At 40.9% G+C, this 21876-nt stretch overlaps 1 protein-coding gene across 1 annotated transcript; it reads right to left on the bottom strand.

Moving 5' to 3' along the window:
- Positions 1-636: 636 nt before the first annotated feature.
- On the bottom strand, positions 637-20004 carry slc22a17 (solute carrier family 22 member 17). The gene is made up of 10 exons (XM_074693745.1): positions 19488-20004; positions 17545-18077; positions 11538-11641; positions 9571-9725; positions 9185-9350; positions 8331-8455; positions 6221-6326; positions 5827-6050; positions 5130-5241; positions 637-3373 (listed from the first exon to the last, which is right to left on the bottom strand). Exons 2-10 carry the CDS (start codon positions 18019-18021, stop codon positions 3097-3099), a joined length of 1746 nt encoding a protein of 581 aa, XP_074549846.1. The 5' UTR covers positions 18022-18077; positions 19488-20004; the 3' UTR covers positions 637-3096.
- Positions 20005-21876: the final 1872 nt, after the last annotated feature.

The following is a 21876-nucleotide window of genomic DNA, read 5'->3' as shown; positions in this document are numbered from 1 at the left end:
ATCCTCTTTCCAAATAGCGTTGTACAGTGAAGTGAAGGAGACACTTCAAGTTTCTCACCAGGTGAGGGTTCAGAGTTTTAGGCCAAGCATGCATTCAGTCTTGGAGTCACATCTGCAGATATTTCAAATGTTTTTTACTTTATGATCAAAATAAAAGAAAACCCTGAACAGGTCTGCATGAATCAAAATGATCAGCTCTTCTACATAAACATTTGCTGGAAGCAAAAAATAAAAACAAAGAAGGCTGATGTCACTGCAATGGCAACCGCTGAAGAAAAACCAAAGTTCAAATTTTCAATCCAACACTGAGAAATTACAGGGGATGAATCAAGTCAGCAGAAGATCTCTCACATGACAATGTAGGACAAAGATGACCAGCATACAGGGAGCAACAATAAGTTTAGGACTTTAAGGTTTAAGGCGTTCTGGTAGATGTAATTTCCTTCTGCCTGAAACTGATGAGTGACACAAGCTGTACTCAAATTATGTGACCTGTTTGATTCAAGGAAACCGCTAAAGAGTCACATTTTCCTCTGTGGGTGAAGCTGCAGCCCAGTGTCCTATCTTCAAACAACGTAACATGACTGTCATAGAAACTTTAAATAAAAACAGTTTCTGTATTAGCGTGTAGAAAAGCACAGATAGGTCTTGTGCACATGAACTGACCCAATGTATGTTGTTAAATGATACTTATCTTTAAATAAACCTTGTTTTGTCTCTCTTTAAGTGTGTGTTTTTGTAGACAGAGCTCATTTCCACCCAATAGACTGGACTCAAGTTTTACAAGTTTTATTTTACATTAAATCAGGCTATAGAGTTAACTGCATTACACTCATCACTTAACAGATCAGTGTTGTAAGACATAATAATACAGGAGTCAACTAAACCATACTGATAATGATCTTCAGTGTAAGTGCAAATACAGAGGAAAACAAGAACTCCTAAAGGATTCTGCCAGCTAAAGAAAGTGTCCAACTTTTTTCCAGTCTCCTCGATTCCAGAGTCCAAAATTTAAAAATCAAACTTCCCCCTCCTCTTTATATCACGCACCCATGAACATTTGAGGGAAAATTGACCCAGGCACACTGACATAAGCTGGGATTTATTTGAAGTATCAAAACCAACATGCTTTGGTAATTCTCTATCGTGATTTGACTTGTGCCAAATGCAACATGGCATCAGCGAACACATTCAAGATGAAGAAGCTGAAAGAAAAATAGATCCTCTGTGCGTGGTTGAGGAGTCGGGGCTTAGTTTGGAGCTCTGGGGCCCTCTTCAGCTCCCCCATGAACCTCATGGAGCATTGTCATCATTGGGCCCTTTTACAGCATCAGTTCACATTCAGGCAAAACAACAGACGACCTCTTTCAAACCTGCACGTTTAATACCTGACCAAAAATAAATGTGCCTAGTCCTACACGTCTACTGTAATCTGTCCGTACCCGTCTATTCTCTTACAGCTGAGTCTGGTCATCTAGAGAGGTATTGATTTACTATAAGCTTCTGAGCAAATACACAGAAAAAAGCCCTTCAGTGCTTCCAAACATGCAGATAGGAATGTTGTGTTGGATCAGAGACATCAGAAATTGAAAGTTTACCTCAATGCTGTGTATTCTCTCTATCATCAATTTAACATTATTTAGCATAATATTTAAAAATTAAAAGCCTCTGGATAATTTACTGTGCCCATTATCAATAGTAACATAAAAAACATAAATAGGACTGGCTCCAGGCCAGATTCAGCAACTGGATTTGTCTCAGAGGAAACAGGATCTGTTTAAAGAGCTCTTTTTGTTTCATCTGAAGCCTCTGGTCTCTGTACTCATAACCACTTGTTTTAACAGAACTCCCTTTTCAAGTCATATTCCCCTTTATAATTTTAAGAAATATTCAAGTCCTCTGCACCTCTTCTCAACTGCATAGTGTATTATATTGTCCAGTTTCCAGCCACAAAATCTGCTTCAGCTAAACTCAAATTCCCCAAGAAGTTAAAGAAACTAAGTCTAGAGTATGTACAAGGCAATTAACACATTTCCATCAAGTCTTTCAACAAACTGTGAGAACTGCGGTCCATTCCTATGCAGAGTGTCAGGCTGTAGAGATGGGTGGTCCGGTTTAAAAAAAACAAAAAAAACTTAAGTATCACTTCGTGGAGAGTCTGTAACATCATCTCTCCAGTAGACACACAGGAGGACTGCTGCAGCAGTGTTTGCTGTTGTGTCACATGGTGGAGAACTTGCTGTGGAGTCAGGAGGAGATGATATGGAAAGCAAAGAGTGTGTAAAATCTTCACATGTTGAAATAAAGAGTCATGACAGAAGATGAGAGCTCAACCCAACCGCCTGCGCTTGGAATGACATGAAGATGATATGTTAGGAAGCTTAGTGTGTGGTCATCGATGCTACGTCCCCGTCCCTCTGGAAGTCTTTATATTGCTCTGCATTGTTTATCTCTTTCCCTCCTAAAACATGGTTAAGGTCAATGTTTACCAACCAAGGCCCCATTTACATGACAACGTTTCATCTGAAAACACTAAAACGCAATGAAAAAAATCTACGTTTACACGGAAACGCCGAGGGACTGAAAACGCTGTATTAAGCATGCCAGGCCTGTAGTCTGCGCTATAACTGTCTTGTCCAAGAGCAGCTTTTGGGAGATCTCCACCGAAGTAGAGTTTAGCCGATCATTTGGTGTACTGGTGAATAACTAAGTGCAAAAGTGGAGCAACAGATGCACATTTTGTATAAAGACAGTGAAGCAGTTTCAGCAGATTTAGCAGCACAAGCACAACAGTGTAGTTCGACATGATCCTAACAACGGGACTGTTGTCCTGTTGTATGTGATGCTAGCGTTTCCACTGAAAACGTCGGCTCACTGTTTACACAGCAACAGTGTCAGCAGCGTTTCAGAAAAATCCCACTCTGGAGGCCGTTTTCAAAAGTTTGCGTTTAAGGTCGGCCAAAACGCTGTTTCCATGTAAACAAGAGGCTGAAACGCAACAAAACTTTAGTGTTTCACCCTGAAACTGTTGTCATGTAAACGGCCCCTAAGTAAGCATCTAGAGCACAGTCTGTCCCACTTCTTCAGGGGGGTCTCTTAAGTCTCTGGGTTGGGTGTGGCTAGAAGTGGCACATTGTCCCTCCTCCTCCTGCCCAGCGGGGGGCGTCTGTACTGCTCCCCGTCCGCTAGCGTCTGTGGCAGCGGCTTCCTCTTGCTCTCTGGCAGCAGCAGGATGGATAGCACGGCAAGCAGAGCCAGAGAGGAGTAAACTACGTGATGCAGGAAGTAACCATAATGGTTCCTGAGGTCCATGAGTGGAGAGCTCAGGCGGCCCACGCAGCCAAGAGCGAGCACTATGCCCACACCAGTCCCTCTGCGAACACACACAGCATCAAGTTAGACCTCAAACATTAGCCAGGATTTCATTTATGTCTCTGTTTAGCCTCAGAGAAAAAGACAATGTGGAGTTTGATTCATTGCATTCCTTAAAAAAAATAGTGTTATTTGTAATTATTTGTGTTTGCTTGATTATTTTTTATTGTTGTAACCATACTTCTTAGCAATAAATCTTTTACTTTTGGAAATTATAAAGTGCCAAATTGCCTTTATGTCTTTACTGTAACTTTAATAATTTAATCTACAAAAACATTAAACAATGGTCAAAGCTGTTAGGTATTGGCTGAAAAGATTTGGCAAATTTTGAAATACACTTATGTTTTGCAGAGTCTGATGAGAAAAGAAACTATTTTGTAAGTTACACTTTACAGCTTGTAAAAGGAATGATTATTTTTCTTAAAGGGACTGTGAGGAGTTTGAAAGTGATCCTGAAAAAGTCTCCCCTCTAGATATATGCCTGATTGTAATCCACACTTCAAAATGAGATTACCAGTGCCAATATTGCTGGTTACATTATTTCAAATTGCTACTTCTCAGCTTCCAGTGTGGGTCAACCAGGACCAGATTGATCCATGACAACATCATGTCAGCTGACAAAGTTTAGTAGTGAGAAAAGATAAAAGATAAAACACAGAGATCTGTTTTTCTCTTCTTCTGAAAACAATTTCCATGATCAATTTTGTAGTGATGGTGGACACTGGAGCCTAACTGTCAGACAGAAAAAGAACAGAAGAGCAGAAGAAAGCTAAACAGGAGAGTGATACAGCCTGGGCTAAAGCTAATTAGCCTTTAGCTCGGGCTGTAGGAGCTGAACTCCAAGACAAAAAAACTGAGAGAAGAGCAGAAGAAAGCTAAACAGGAGAGTAACAGTGCATGAGCCAAAGGCTAACACAGAAGCTAAACTGTTTGTTATAATGTTCATCCCAACCCACAGTCAGCAGTTATTCTGCAGTGGTCTGTTCAAACTTGAGAGTCTATCAATAAAATGAAGAGTGAGGTTACATTAGCTCTGCTTGGTAGATGACTGGCAGGACATAGCTAACCAGGATTCACTAACGTTACACATTATGAACATGTCTTAGAGCACCGGACTTCTAGCTGTTCTAAATATAGACAGCTACTAAACTACATATAAACTGACATTGTTTACTTATTGTCACTTTAAGCTACCTAGACGCCGGAGTGTTGGGCTGCCGATAGCGCTACATATAGCCGGCTATTACAACGTTTGCTTGATGTCACGTTTCAAAGCATAGCACTACATAACTGTATTGATACATACCTTCCTCAGCGCATTGTATCCAATAAAAAGTTGTCTTGAACAAAGAAAATTTGTTTCGATCTGATCACCATTTAATCCCAGAACAAACACACACCTCACTAAAAGTAATTTTGACAGTGTGCGGAGACTCTGGGCCAGAAGGTGGCGAGGGAGTGTAATTACAAAAGATCCTCCTCATAGCATCTGTAAGTATGGATAACCTGCTGTTTTCTAGCTAAAATGTAGCTCCACACAGACTCAATAAAACTCATTATTTTAATTTATATTACTTTCCTCCTTCTCAACATCATAACCTTTTCATGTTCCTCGTTAGTTTACTTTGCTTTAGCTGGCCTGATCTGAAGATAACTTATAAGCTTATTCCATGTCTTTTAAACACTTTCTTTCATACTTCAGAGGAGGAGGTTGTTTTTAATGTTCAATGAGTCTGTAGGTGGTGTATCAGTGTTACCTGATGATGGTGGGCATGATCTCTCCAGTGAAGAGGATGCAGAGGGAGGCGGTGGCCTGAGAGGAGAACAAACCCAGCACTGAGAAGACGGTGATGGCCGTCTCACTGAGATCTGAAGAAGGAGAAGGGACAGCATTAGTAGTTATGGTTACCTGCATTTTTGTGCTTCATTGTTGAGTCTATACTGACTACCTAACACACCTCAGCTATCCTTACTCATATCACCTCAAACTGTGCCTGACTTCTGTCATGAACGGTGGACAAAGAGAGCAGAGAGGAGCCTCTCAGAGGTCTGAGCTGCTGTCCCCTCTGCTTCTGATGCATGATTACAGCACAGCATCTGACACAGTGCTGACTTTGCTGCCACTGCAGTGTCCTACATAAAATAAATAATGTGTTCCTGTCCAACCACAAGGGGGAGACTGAGACTGAGGAAACTGTCTTTTTGAAGCATGCCGAGAGGAGACAAAGGTGAAGTAAGGCATGTAATTTTCCACTCAGTGCCAACCAGTTTGTACCATTCAGTTAAAAAGTGTCACATGTGATTAAACTTTGCCCTTCCATGAAGCTATGTTACTTTAACCCTTAAATAGTTGTTTATCTGAGCTCTAAGTCCACCTCACTGGCAACAGCTTTCTTCATGTGACCCTCTATTCACTCAGTGAAAACAATGTCCTGCCAACAAAAGCCTGCTTACACTCCATGAGTCCCAGAAGGATCAAAGAGGCCAGCCCTGTCATCGTCATGGAGAGGAGCAGGATGCCACGGCGACCACACCTGTCTACAGTCACCCAGAGCAACAGCCAGGCTCCGCCCCCTGCACATACAGACAGCAGGTACGTCCAATAGAAGCTTGGGGCTGTGCCTCTGACGTCACCTCTGAAAGAGCTGTAGCAGTGACTGATGCCGTGAGAGATAAACCTGATGAAGAAAGAGAGATCCATCATCGCTTAACAGGTTTAAATAAAGGGTGAGCTCTGAGCTATGGCACAACAACAACAACAGACCTCTGAATTATAAAGCCTGCCAAAACAGTCCAAACTGATCGCTAACTGAATTGTTGCTGATGTCCAGAGATCAGGAGGACTTACGAGGTGAAGCCCAGAACACAGATGTTCTTCCAGATGTTCTTGCTGTGGAAGAGCTCGGGAAAGGAGAGGCTGGGGCGTGAGGCGGGGTCCGGCTCTGAATCCAGCTCTGCAACAAGGAAACAAGACAAAACACACCTCTCTTTAATGCAATTCAACAAAACCTTGTCAGACATTTTGCTCCTTTAACTGATGTCGTCCTGTCTCTTTGATTTATCAGAGAGGTGAAATAAGCACAAAGTGCAACCAAGTACACAAGTTAAGTCAGTATCCTTACAAAACCAGATGATTGAAAATGAATTTAAATGAAAGAAGTCTGAGTCATGATACTTGTTTTTCAACACAGTTCAATGTTTTGTTACACCCACAGAAGTTTGAAACTTCATATGGTTGATTTGTCTTAGTGATGGTAAAAATAACACATCTGCAAATGACACAAAATGAAAACATTATCTGAGGTGTCTGGTAACCACTGAGACAACAATATAAAACATCTTTACCTTTTAATGGGAACAATTCAGCAGTTCACCAAATCATATGAATGTTTAACACAAATAAAAGCAAGGCAGTGGTTCTTTATTCTACTTAATTAACACACACTTCAAAGTCAGCAACAGAAGTGGTTAAGGGGATTCATAAGTGTCCCTGGCATGTTAGCCCGCCCACCAGAGGAGGCACCAGAAATACTGAACAATAAATGTTTTGGAGCAACATGCGCTGCCATCTTTTTCAGCAGAGACATTTTATATGTCAGGACAGATGCCAAACAACATATTGCACACATTACAACAGCATGGCTCTGTAGTGGAAGAGTCCAGGTGCTAAATCAATCTGCCTGTAAAGCCACATTTCCACCAAGCAGTCTGGTTCGGTTCAGTATGGTTTGGCACGGCTTGGTACAGTTAAGCTTAATCCCTTTTGCGTTTCCACAGCAAACTGTGCCCTCCCGCTAATAAATTCAACAAAGAAGAAAAACGCGACACAGTAAACAAATAGCACAGATGGAAGACATGCAGCATTTCATCCTCTTTGTGATTGGCATGCAGCTCTCTGTTACAAAGTGCAACCACGCTTTGTTTCAGAGAAGTCTGTGTGCCACTAGGAGAAATGCAGCCGCTGTCGGGTGAGTGACAGCAATGACCAATGTGTTGCTCTTTTGACCAATCGACGGTCTGCACTGTTGTTGCTCCACCTTGCAAGAGCGGATCGGTTCAGTCTGGCACCCATACGAAAGGGTCCCAAAAAGTGGGACGGCTCGTCTCGGTTATTTGGGGATCTGTCCCGGGATAAGTCAGTGGAAACGCCACAAAATGTGCGCCTTACTGAGACGAACCGAACCGGTATGCTCGGTGGAAATGCGGCTTAAAGGTACCTTGACATCCATTAAAACATCTGGAGCATCATGACACAAAAATTAACAGACATGAATGGAATAAGAATTGATTAAAAAAGCAAAAATCGGGTCTCCTTGTTTTCCAAATGTTTACAGAGTTGTTAAAAAGGTTATGCAACATCATAAACTACGTGTCCCTGTAACATCTGTTATCAGATTTGAAGTCAGAAGGTTTTTTTAGAGAACAATAAAATTATGCACATTAGCATTCATTTCCTGTGCAATATTTAAGATTAAACACAAAGATCAAAAGACTGGCAACCATCAAAATCTATTTTCGTGATCATTTCCAAAATTTTCAACTTCTAATGGAATCAAGTTTGTATGGATGTCATGGGCCGATGGAGTGAAGTATGCCAGAGTCTCCACGTAAGAATAAGGTTTAGTTAATCCCTTTGTTCGTCTAAAAGTAAGAAGACACTGTATATTTGCACATTACCTGCCTAATCGGCTCATATCTTTTAAGTGCAAGTTAGAGAGAGAACAACCTCATGCAGGAGCTGTGTATTTAATAAATCATGGGTTATAACTGAGCCTCATTACCTGCTCGTGTGTGAAAGAGTACTCATGTCGTGAAATGCATTGTAATAAGTAATCCATAAATAATGCAGGCATCAGGAAATCTAATGTCCATTTAAGCCACAGTGATGCAAAATAAAACAGGAAAACAATCTGCTCTGAAGGAGAGAACCAGAGTCCAAACCCACCCTCACCACACACCTGTGAAGCTTTCGTCGTCTCTCACATCTCTGTTGGAGTTTCTTCTGTCCCTGAAGGAGCTCATGTCTGCAGATCTCTCTGACAGAAGGAGCCAGCGAGGAGACTCTGGAAACACTCCTGGAATTCTGCAGGAGAACAAACATAAAGCACAAATCCAGCTCACTCCTGATCTGACCTTTATTTAACACAAACACTAACACTTCAGGATTAAGACTGTCAGCATGGAAACAGCCAACATGAAGTACAAAGAAGGAGAATTGTTTATTTCCTAATCCAGTTTAATCTTCTTTTCTTATAAAAACCTGCAATCCAACGCCAGTAATCATATTTTAATCTCTGTTAATTTGGTTTTAAAACTCCTTAAGTGGCTAATCTGGTAACTGAGGTCTGAGATGGAGTAGAGCACTCAAACAAAGGAGCTTTAATGCATCATGACATGAGCTAAAAGGCTCAACGTGGCATGGGATTTAAGATCAATATGATCCAACAAAGCTTTCAGCACGTCAGGTGGCATCATGACACTTTGACAAAAGACCGTGAGGGTCCTTTATCTTTTGTTTCTGCAGTTTCCCAGAGTGATGAACAGCATGCATACAACAAAGTCTAAATATGACTAACGACACATGAAAGAGTCTTTAAAACGAGTCAAAATATGAGAAACTAGAGGTAAGATTAAAAAGTTAAACAGGGAAGGGGTAGCCCAAAACAAATAAACATGCAGACCTACACACACAAACACAAACACACACACACACACACACACACACACACACACACACACACACACACACACACACACAAACACACACTCACACACACACACACACACACACACACACACACACTACCCTTACCCATAACAAAGAAACAGTGTAAGTGGGGCAGCACCAGCCCCTAAGAGCCCCCTCCAGGACTGGCAGCCGAGGGCCACGGCCAGCAGCAGCAGCTCTCCAGCAACAGTCATCAGTCCAGCCAGCATTGTGCCCACCAGCCTCAGAGACGGCTCACACAGCTCCAGACCTGATACTCAAACAAAACAAAAAGAATATCAGACACACCTCTGTTATTCACAGTTTAAATCTGCTGAACATCAGTGAATCTGCATCGTTAATGTCGACATATTAACGTGTTAGCCCAGTGTATGAGGAAAACAAAGTCACACAGAACAACTTACAGTATAGGGATGATTATATTCCAATTTAAAACAAAACATTTTGAAACACGAATGCTGAAAACTCACGGGTGATGTACAGAGTGAGATATACTCCTGCGCTTGCTGCCGCCAAACAGAAACGCATTACGATAAAGATGGAGGGATATGGGGAGACACACACCAGCACCCCAAACACCACGGACAAGGTCAGAGAGGTCATCAGAGACTTGAACCGGCCCAGTCTGCAGAGAAACAGAGAATTAAGCCCAATCAAACCAAACCAAAGCAAAAAAAAACTTCAAAAAAGAAAACTTTTCTGTCTTAAGCACTAATACATTAAAACAAAACCTGACTAAGTGTGATAATCATCTTATTTTCAGCTACTTGCAGCATTTTTGTTTCCAATCAGCAGATGAGCTTTGTCACTCCTTTGTGCGTTCCCATGAGACAGAATTAACTCTCTGATCTTAACAAACAGATGCTCTGCTCACTCACTTGTTCAGCAAATTGATGAAGGCTGTTAGCTGATTAACTTTGTGTTATCTCTCCTAAAACTATGCCCCACCCCCTGCATGACTTCAAGCTGAGAGCATAGACTGGCTCCAGTCTGGCAGTTATCTGAGGTGCTCGAGGTTGGCCCATTGCAGATTGCAGTGAAGTGTCCTTATATCATCAAATTGAGCAAAAAGGAAAAAACAAACAGGAGAAAGAAAAAATCTCAGGAGCTGATGGAAGAGGAGATAAGAGACAGGAGAAGTTCACCAATTTATGAGAGAGTGTCTGAGCAAACAGCTAAGCATAACGTTGAAAAGAATTTTGGGTTGACATTATCTATGGTGATGTATACACCTACTCAAGATGCCAAACACTAGAATCAAGTACAAACACTTAGATGTCAAATGTAAAGGGAAACCAACGAGTGGCAGATACATTCAGTCTGATTCATCGTATTCAAAATTTGAGGTACCTCCATCAGGTTGGCGCTTTAGACCATGAAAGTTTGCAAAGAACTAATTTTTCCAATGAAATGACAAAACTCTCAGAATCAAAAGTGAAGGCAAAACTTGAATTCTTAGATTTTCCAAGGATTTTTTTTTACATCTGATCATTCATTTATTGCATTGTCTTTAACTCATTCACTGCCAGCCGTTTTCAAAGCAGAGGGCTTCATACTGCCAGCTGTCAAACATAATTGACGTCTAAAGACGTCAACGTTCGACGTCGAAATGAAGTCTATATACGTCAATGGCAGCGAAAGAGTTGTTTTTTTTTAAATTTAGGAAAATTTTATTTTATTCTACTCTGGAAAAGATTCTGAGACTTTAAATCAATTTCTCAACAAAAAGAGAAAAGGGTCAAAATGGGTGGTTAAGAATTTGGGCCCTCAGGCTGTGCTGTATCAAAAAAAAAACATGACTCTGTAGTGGAAATCACTGCATGGGCTCTAGATCCACTGTCTGTCAACATATCTTATTGTTGTATCCACTAATATCTTTTGAGACCAAGTGGAAAACTGTCCTGTGGTTTGATAAATCAAAAATTGACTCTTTTTTTAACCATTGAAGCCATGTCCTCTGACCCAGTGCAGAGAGAGACAACTTTGCTTTCTGTCAGCACACACTTGAAAAGCCAGCGTCAGTGGTAATGGAGGTACGAAGTGCCCATGGTATGGTAACATACACACGAGGCTGTGACTGTGTTTTGAGGTAGTGAAACTGCAAAATCAGGACATAAGATCACTGAATGAGGAACAAACTGATTTTAATCCTGGATGTCTTCATATAAGAATGAGTTATACTGGGATATGATCAAGTTGTACGTGAGTATTTGCTGGATGAATTCGTATTTTATTGTCACATCATGACAAATCCCAAACAAACTTCTCAAGTCAACCATCGTAAAACTACTAACTACTAAAAGATCTGTTGAGCTCCGGTCACAGTTATAAACTGACACCCCACAAAACTTCCTGCAAGAGACACTTGTGAATGTTTGAGTATGTTTGTGTATGTTAATGCCAGTATGTGGGTGTGAAAATGTGTTGGTATGACTACCTGTCAGCAGCATAACCCAGACCGAGACAACCAGTCAGGACGCCCAGGATGAAGCACACCTCCTCCACTGGGACCAGCCAGTACTGAGCACACACCAGATCCCACTGGACGGACACAAGCAGGAGAAAGAAAGAGTTGTTATCAGCGCAGGTTGGTACAACAATGTAAACATGAGTAACACCTGAAACTGAAACACAGCATCACAAACATTTAGACGTCCGGATATAACCGAGTAGAATAAAGCGATCCATTGTGGTGGATTAATTACTAAAAGATGACGCACAGTCACTGAGTCCCTCTGAGTTTTCAACAAGCTGTTCAGATTTATTTTAAAGGTACATATCCAGTTAAAAGGTCTTCTCTCTATGCTTTTGAACAAGAGAAAATAAGAATGAGTGATTGAACCAACATAAGTCACATAACCCATCCTTGAATGACTCACAGAAATGTGCTGTTGGCAATTTTAATCTCCTTACTCATTCGCTGTGATTCAGTCATCTTTTGTTTTTTGATGTGAAAACACAGGTACTGAAAAAAGACCAAGCATCCAGTTCCTATTTTTGTTTAAGTGTAAAAACTTCCTCTGCATCTGTTAACTGATTAGTAATTATTTGTCCCAGAAAGAGAGCTGCAGTGTAAAGAGATCCCCTGCAGCAGATTGGGAGGCAACCGTAAAAGTAAAACTCAGTTCAGCGCAGTTCTTGGTTTAAAGTCTGGTTTCTTCTGCTTTATTGGGAACCAAAAGAACTTAACACATCGTCTGAAGTGATTATCTCCAGTTAAAGCTTTTAAACCAATTTTTTAAACACTGACATGAAAGTTTTCTTTTCTATAAATGTTAAAAAGAAATAGCACAATGCAGGATCCAAAATTGGCATTGCAAAATGTCATATGTGTGCAGATTTCCAACAGGTAAGTAGATTTCAGAACACTGTTTGCCTCAGTTGGGTCAGGCTGAGCCTCACTAGCCAGTTATCTATTGCCAATCAATTGCATCAGTAAAAATGTGTATTGTATGGCACAATGAGTCATAACCTGGGTGGGTTGTTTGTAGGGCTGGAACAATATGCTACTCTCAAGATTCGATTGTATTACGATTTTTGGGGTGCCGATACAATTTAACTTGTGATTCTTTGTTTTTACAATTTTTGCCATTTTTAGTTTGCTTTTTAACACCAGACCATGTGACAAAATTAAATAATGATAATGTGTACAGACTATATCAGGAGCCGTATTTTCCCATTAATGCACATTGCGTGCGTTGGAAAGAAACATTTCACCCTCTGCTGGAGAAAAGTGGGGGGTTTTTTTCAATACAGTTTATAAACAAAGACTGAAATGAAGAATTTGACTTAACAATTTTTCTCCTACCCCTTGTTGTTTGATAGAGGGGTACAAGCTTATGCTATTTATTTAGTTTATGAATTCTTTGGTGGTTTCTTTGTCCTATAACAGATCAATACTGAGGTACACACAAACAAAACAAATTTCCTTATCATATTCTCAAACAGCTGATCTCTATATGTAACAAACAAAAGGTATCAAAGTGTTATATTTCAGATTTTTTGTATTCCATTTCCACAGCGACTAACTTAACCCCATCATCCACTACCAATGAAAAGTCTAAGGCCTAAAAAAGAGGTACTGCAGTGTTTTTTTTAAATTATTATGTATATGGGTTGCAAGGCGCCACCCTGTTGTCTATGGCTGCCTTTTGCAGCAGCTCTCTTTGTCTGTTTCTTGTATTTTTTTCATCTCTTTTTCGTAATCTTTGTTTTTGGAGTGGATCATTACTTTGTATGGCTCATTTGTTGGTCATGGACACCAAACTTTTTGTGGCTGCAGCAATATTTTACTACTTTTTCTCCTGTGTTTATCTGGAGATCCTACATGTAACCATGGCTGCATTGTTCATATCTGAACTCAGCTATTAGCAGCCTGTAGCATGTCAATGCTAACTGGTGCAAGGCCTGGTGTCTTCCCACAAGGTGAGGAGAAGGAGGTGAGAATGACGTGCTGAGCTAAGAAGTGACGACATGGACCTGTCCTTCCATCCATCGTTATTGGGAACATAAGATCTATCTCCAATAATTTGGACGAGCTAGCTGTGCTAACCCAGCAACAGAGGGAATACCAGAGGGCAGAGTAGCATCATGCTATACAGACATGGCTAACGGAGCTAACATCAGACACCAACGCCACATTGGAAGAGCTTCACCTGCTGTGAGCAGACAGGATCCAGGAGACAGAGATGGAGCATGACTGAAGAAGCTCAGTCCTGGACCCTGTGGAGGTGGAGGCTGGCTGAACTGGAGAATGATGGACAAGCTGTCATCATTTATTTTCTTATGGACATTTTTGCACTTTGTGTGCACTTTCTTACTTCAATTTTGTTTTACTTGTTATAATGATAATAAAGTTATATTCTATTCTATTCTATTCTATTCTATCATTGCGGGTTGTGTATGTGGCAGAATGGTCATAATCAGCAGCATCCACATCAGGAGATATGTTTAAAAAAAGAAAACGTATCCACTCACAGATCTGAGCTTAATCACATTACACCAACCCACTGATTTGCGTTAACAGCTGAGCTCTGCTAATGTAGCTGTCTGCCGGCCACTGAGAGCAAAATGATTTTAATGATTTAGAGAGAAGGAGGCAGAGCAGAGGTCTGGTGATAAAAAGGCCTTGCATAATTGGAGCCCATGCACAGAAACATAAAAGCCTGTCACATAATATTAGCCATTCCTGAAGCTGAGGCGCAGAGCCACAACACTGCATACTCGCAGGGTGAAGGGCAGCTCACGGTGTTCATACGGGTGGAATGTTTTGGACAACAGGAGGACAGGAAACGCAAACAAACTGGATCGTAAACTGGACAAACTGGTCTTTGGAATGAGGCCTTTAGAAAGAACTGAAAGCTGCAGATACTTCCTCGTCATACTTTGATGTGAGATACTAACCCAGAGGACTCCACACACGGATCAAAACGTGCTGAGAGCCACTGTCTGAACGTCACACCAACATTTCTGAGGGTTGACACGTAGAGCTTTTTCATCCCTCCTCCCAAAAGTAATGAAAGAAGGAAAAAGAAGCCAGAGTAATGATGTGTGAATGAGCTCATGGATTCACAGTACAGGAGTGTGGAGTGGAGTTTTCCTCCACTGAAGGGACACAGTGGATATTGATCAGAGCTGATCAGAGGCCTGTGCTTCCTGCTCAGCAGACTGCTGGCTCAGCACGGCAGAAGTGGGAAAAGAAAAATTCCTAATAACAGCAAAATACTCAAGCTGAGCCTCACTAAAGAGCAAAAACCTGTGCATCTGCTTGTGTCTGCATGTCTGAAATGAAGTGAGTGGAGTTTCACAGTGTGTTTATTAAACTGTCCCCGCTAAATAACTCTCTTAGCAGAATTTATGTTCTCTCAGCTTGCTGCAGTGTTGTGGGTGGATTACCAGCAAACTGCCCTCAAGCCGCTGGACTGGAGGGCTGGGTGTGGTTCCCACATCAGTAGGCACAGAAATGAAAGCACATGCATGCCTCAGAGCAGCCAGAGAGGAAAACTGTGAGCACGATCATTCAATGATAGAGTTTCAGCTCTGAAAAGATAACTTTTCCCATCATACATCGTTCTCATATCAATCTGCTGAATTAATGACATTGTTGGTTACACGTCTGATATCATTTACTGCCTCTGCTCTGGAATTATCTGATTGTGAGCAGGAATTCTTCTTTTTCGCTGAGGTTTCTGAGTCTTCAAAATTTATGGCATCTCAGTAATCTTTGGAATGTCTATCATGGCTTGATAAAGTTGACAGTGGGGCAGGTAAAACTCATATTTATGAACAGCTGACTGAGTGTTATCTAACTCTTTGTTCTCAGCCTTTGTGTCCTTTTTCAAAACATGGCACCCTTAATTACCCACAATGCAGCTTGGTGTCTGGCACTTTGGTCATAGATTCTTGAGTGTTATGTGAAAGAACCATCTGGAGAGGGCTACAAAGGTCAGCAACATCACTGTACTCTGACTACAAACCTGCTGGCTCTTTTTTTTTTCATTTAGAAACTTATTGTTTTCCCCTTCACCAGGCTTAAAGCCAGGAGTTAGATTCTGGACTAACTCCTTTAAGGCAGAAAACAGCTTCATATAACTGTCATCACAATTCACAGAACACAGGTTTTTTTGAAAGTTAGGAAATTTTGTACAATGTTGACAAAAACAGGTTGATGGGCAATAATAAGTATTAAAACCTATTATATTATTGAAGTAATGTGAAAAGAAGGTATCAAGAACAAAATTGCATTATTCAATTGAAAATGTAACGTCTTTTAAATTTGATGCCAGCAACATGTTTAAAAAAAATCAAAGGAGCATAATAATCATTGTGCTGCATCACCTCCTCTTTTTACAGCACTCTGTTGCCTCCTTCAAGCAGCATACGAAGATGTGAGGCATCATTTTGCAATGAGAAATAATCCTGACATTCATTTTTAAAAACTGATTATTTACAAGTTTCTTTAATGTGTTTGATAGAAGACTTTTCCAGTTCTAACTGCCCCTAAATTTGCTGATAAGACATGTGTTAAAACCCTTATGATGGATCTGTTGATTTACTCCCCGTCCTGAGGGTGTCCCTGCAGGTTTTTTGAGGCCAGCCTTTGTGCAAAGACATCTGGCCATGTGAGAGGTTGGTAAACATGGCAGACCTTAAAGCACAAACCTCAAAGACGGACAAGATCTGGGCAAAAGCAAGGCCTCATTCAATACATCCAGCATTGTCAACAGTTTTCAAGACAGAAGAAAAATTAACGCAATAGATTTTATTTGAATTTTACTGAACTTAGCAATTAGGCTGAGGAGAGTCAAATTAAATGTACAAATCTCCTGAACCATGTGACCAAGCAGCCCGCAGAGAAATAATCTGAATAACTGTTTAATCTCAGACTGCCCACACCTGAGAAGACATTAGAGTTTGTGTAATCGTCCAGTTCTCCACATGTAAAAAAAAATGGCTTACACTGCCACAGCTCTAATATATGATAATATGTCTTCTTCAGATTTGTTGATAGTGCTGATTTACAACAAGGAACAACTAACTTGAACTCTGCTACAAGCTACTAAGACACAGACAGCTGAGTTAAGTTAGCATCCAAAGCTGTGTGCAGAGGTAAAACCTGCAGCCCAGGGTTTGTTCTGTCAATGCATTATGCATCAGTGTAAAATGATCTGCTGCTCCTTTGTATCAGAACTCAACAGAACTAACATGAAGGGCTGTAACCAGTTTAATATACAACTTAATCAGATATACTTCATGTCCATGCTTTACTGTTCTCAACGCAGTATAGTCAGTGCAATAAATAGATGGAGCAGAACATTATACACATCCGGCCAATAAACTGTGGCTTGCTTGTTTTTGTAGACGTAAAAACGAGCAAGCCACTGTATAAGACCACTATTGCAAATCTTTTATCCACCAATATTGATGTTGAAGTATGAAAATCTATCCTTGGTAAGGAAGAATGATGACAACATAACACTCAAAGGACGTTAGAGGATGATAGTATGAGAATGATTTTACCAAAATGAAACAGAACTTTATCAAGTTTTCTATGAAGTATAAGTGCATCAAACAGGAGACTTGTTTACTAAAATATGACTTTAGGCATCCCCAAAATCTGTGACTCTTTAACAAGGAAAAGTCTCAAAAGGGCAATTACACAGCTTAACGTTAAAAATCAATGAGGCCGCTCAGGAGCCACCAGAAGGACTTCTGTCCAGCTTAAAGGTGCAGGTATGAGCAGCTGTATTTAAATTAGCACCCCGTTGCGAAAAAAGGAAAAGGAAGGCTGCATATTCAGCAAGAATCAAAGAAACCCTCATTTCAGCATTTTAAGGCCTAAAACCCATGCGTAAACTAAAACAGGAAGCCATCACACTAAGGCAGAGACAAAGAAAGAGCTTTAGGACCAAACTTAGAGAGTTCAAGAGGGATGAAGATTTTACCTCTGTTACGATGTTGTTCTTCAGGCCTTCCGTAACGTTGTAGTCCCAGCCGGCCTGGCAGTCCACCACTGCAGACTGGCTGCCATTTAAGTACTGCTTACACTGAGACAAGCCCCCACTGTCCCCTGGCCTCTCTCCCTTTTCCCAGGGTAAGGAGGCATTCAGAACCTCAGGCGACGGTAAAGGCCCTGGCAGGTGACAGTGGTGGGGTGAGGACAGGGTGATGAGGGGGTCTGAGGAAAGCAAGAAGGCCAGGAAGAGGTTCGGCAGGATGGAGAGAGCGATCAGCACCCTCTGCTTCTTCCTGCCCAAAGCCAGCACCATCACTTCCCCTGTGGGTGGCAGTGAGGGTGGGGCGGGCAGGGAGGACGAGGAGGGTGCTGGGGAGGAAGGCACTGGGGAAGATGGAAGGGATGGAGGTGGAGCAGGGCATGGGGAAGGAGAGACCAGAGGGGGAGAGTCTGGGGATGTCATCATGGGGGTGGAAGAGAGCTGTGGTGATTGTGAGAACCAAGCCGGGAGGAAGAAGAGCTCTGTGGGAGAAAAGAAAAGATACCATTTCAGAAAGGCACAGTGGAATACGGAAAGTACACTGTCAGCTGCGAACTTCCAGATTTTAATGTATGTGCTGTGAGAAAGCTTCATTGGCTGAAGTGACAGTATTTCTTTTCTATTAGGCTTTCTACACTCAGTTATAGCTTTACCTGAAATTTAACAACAAATCCTGTTAGCTGTGCAAGCTCATACTGTCTGAGTTCACTTCCTGGATAAGTTATTCAGTTATTCCTAACAGGAAACAGCTATGTATTATTTGGATAGAGGAAAATGATCTGAAAGTTTTCTGTTTTGCTGGATTAAATCCAAATATTGAGCAAAATTAAGACATAAATGTGCTCATTTTAATGGTTTTTAGAACAACTCTTTAGGAATTAAAACATTTAATTAAGTTGTTTCAACAAATATCAAATAGTGGTTTTCATCCCAATAATGTGACGCTTTGCTGGAAACAGTTTTGTTGCAGCATTACAGGCGTGTACAATGAAAATAAAGTGGGAAAATAGAGCACAATAAAATAAAATACATTAGAATAGATTAAATTTTAACAAAATGCCTTTTCAATGTGTACAATTAGCATATGGAGCATACTTGTGGTCTGGGTTGTTGTCATCACATAAAATGGCATCATTGATTTCACATTGTGAACATAAATTGGTCCTTTTCACTCCTTCCTGGAGTTTTATAGACTTTACATTTGATCTACATCTAGAATTATCTTTATTTGGACCAACTATTATTTTATCAGCCTATTGGCAACATAGCAAAAGTAAACCAACGTGTTGTTCACGGCTTTGTCATATCTTTTGTTGTTACCCATTGGATTCACCATGACAGTAAGCAGAGATTCATGTTTCATGTAGCTGTCAGTGCCTCTTCGATTAAAAAAACAAACACAAAGTCTGATCAAAGCTGTGGTGAATAAAGTGAAAGGATGGTTGTTTTTCTGCCCCCTCTCTGTATCACAGGCTGCTCTCTGTGTGATCCCAGTCGAGGGCTGGAATGTGAACAGCCTGTGCTTTCCTCACAGCCTCCTCTGTCGGTGCACATGGTGCTCCCACAGCAGCCCGTGTCGCTGTGTTTTCCTCACACAGGGCCAGGAAGTCTCGCAGAAAAAGGAATCCCACAGGGTTACATAAGAGCTTCTACACGAAAAGGGAGAGGTGCGTGGAGGGAATGTAACATATGGGGTTTGGCTGGCCTCACTGGGAGCGCAAATTCACACAGACAAAAAACAACTTAACAGCAGAGTGAGGAGAATTAATGTTGGGGTATAAAGCAGCTGGGCCAAGGGCTGAAAGGGCTCACACCTGCCCCGGCAAACTGGTCAAAACACACAGCAGCAAACACAACATCTGCCATGATTCAACTCATATTAATCGACTTACCACTTTAAAATGTTTCCGAATATGATCCAGATCCCTACTGCCTGTTGTCTCCTCCAAATACCAAAAACATTGCGAGCCGAGAGGGAGACAGGGTGGAGAGTTTGACCGCAGTCACCGTATCATCTCTACGCTTTGATCCCACTCTGTTTTTTATGTTACATGTCCGTCCTGGTGAAAGGTTGTAGACTCTGATAAACACCACAGCTGCCTTTGACGCGAGCAAGGACACCGTTTCCCCGTTAAAGCCGAGCCCAGCTAACCCTCCGTCATTGGGAACGAGATGATGCTCCACTTCTCTACTACCGTCGCTGCCTTTTAACGCTGCTGTTTAGTCTGAGTTTCTGCCTGCCGACATCGCACGAAATAATTAAATAAGACATTTTATTGTCCGACATCATCTTAAAGGGAAACACGTCGTCGGTCAGCCGGTCAGGGACAAAGAGCGGGTGTGTAGCTGCAATGGGTGAAGCTTGTTTGAGGGGTGAACAGCTCCACCGGCGGCGGCACGTTTCGTTAAAAGTCGGCTGAAACCGTCAAAGCGACGTCCCCTCATCCCACTGCTACCGAAGATCGTCTATAAATGACAGCGTCTCACTTCTGACGGTGTCCCACAGACTTGCGGTTAAGCGATTTCCCTTTTCAATTGTGTTTTGATTTCAGTATAACTATTTCGGCTTAAATCTATTTTATATACATTTTCTTATTTTTGTGTATATGTTTTTCATTTTATCTTTTAATTTTTATGCTCTTGATTATTCGTTCGATCGATTTTTGTTTATATTTCTTTAATCTTCTTGTTTCACATATTATTAACCCGTCCCATTTTCAACTAATGCGCGGTCCTCTTCCACTACTTCCAAAATCCCTTTTCCCCCTTTTGTCTTTATGTTTAATATTCTACTTAGGCAATGATAGCTCATATTTTTGACTCCTGATCTTTGCCGTGTAAATTGTTTATTCCATTTCCACATTGTGAAAAATGTTTAATCCATATGAGAGGGCTTGTTCTTCCAGGATAATGTATGACAAAACATATATTCAGAATCAATCAATTTAGATAAAATAAGTAGATTCTCCCCTCTCTCGACACACGATACCATCAAACCCCTTGACAACAAGAGACATATTCACAACCAGCTCCGGAGTGAGACATCTTACTCATGGTCCTATCTCCATTAATGGTTGAAAAGCTCTTCTCTGCCGCATGGTGGAGCCTCAATCACAGACCATCAAGAAGGTTTGATACACTATTACTTCATTGTTAGGAAATGAAAGACTTGTTTTATTTATTCAATGTATTTAGCTTAAATTAAATGTCATTATTGTATGAGACTCATACAGTAGTCTTTTTCTGTGGTAGTGCTGGCTTAAACTAACACCCAACCATGTGCTTATGGAAAGGTTTAAATACACATTGTAATCTGTTACGGTATGGCCTACTCCGACGTTTAAGAAAAATCACTAATAACACTTTTTAGTGTCAAAAATAAGGTAAGAGGAACAAGTGAAGAGAATGACAGGCTGGTCTTTGGTTCAAATCTTTTCTCTGGTAATGTTTGCTAAGCAACACTTGGTGGCACTAACACTGTTTGCTCTTTGGATAGTGTAGTGGCCAAAGTGGAAGGCCTCAGTTCTGCAGGACAACATTAATCTTGTTAGTCATCAACTATAACCCTTAAGAGCCCCTAACACGGGATGAATTTGTCCTTCTATTCTGTTGCTTGCGATGACACGGCCATAACTCACCATTACACCATCTTTTTATGGTGTTGTGTCATGACTTAGAGTTTTTGTCTGCAAGCCATTGAGGCTGCCACTTCCCCTCCAAATAAAGATAATATCTATAAAATAGCCCACCAACCACAGCAAAATCAAAGCTCTATCCTCTTCAGGTCTGTGTTACAGCATTTGTTAGTTATTAATAAGACAACCAAGCATGCTTCAGAATATCTGATGATATCCAGCTGCACAGTGCAAATAAGTCACATCTTCTGCACAATATAATTTTAAACTCTCTCCACTGTGTATTAGTCTTGTAGACACATGATGAATATGAAACCTTTGGAAATTTCATTTGGCATCACAATATAATGAACCACTACAACTCTGATCAAACCCAGTTTGCCCTCTAATTTTATATACATGAACAAGAATATCAAACTGTTTCATTTATTTTGAGATAACAGACTATACATAGAGACTGACTGATGAATTGATGTTAATTAACTCCTAACAAATACAAAATAATGAGTAAATGCATGAATAAATGAATAAACAAATACGCAAAATCAAATGTTATTGCTTATCCTTACCATTCATTAAAGCTCCAGTGATGACATTTTTAACTGGTTATAACATAAACTTAAACTACTTCTTAAAAAGGCAAACC

This window comes from Halichoeres trimaculatus, unplaced genomic scaffold, assembly GCF_033239565.1.
Source record: "Halichoeres trimaculatus isolate MK-OKI-2021-1 unplaced genomic scaffold, fHalTri1.1 fHalTri1_scaffold_18, whole genome shotgun sequence".
Classification (NCBI taxonomy): domain Eukaryota; kingdom Metazoa; phylum Chordata; class Actinopteri; order Labriformes; family Labridae; genus Halichoeres; species Halichoeres trimaculatus.
The sequence above is the reverse complement of the archived record's forward strand: the minus strand, read 5'-3'. Positions and strand labels throughout refer to the sequence as shown.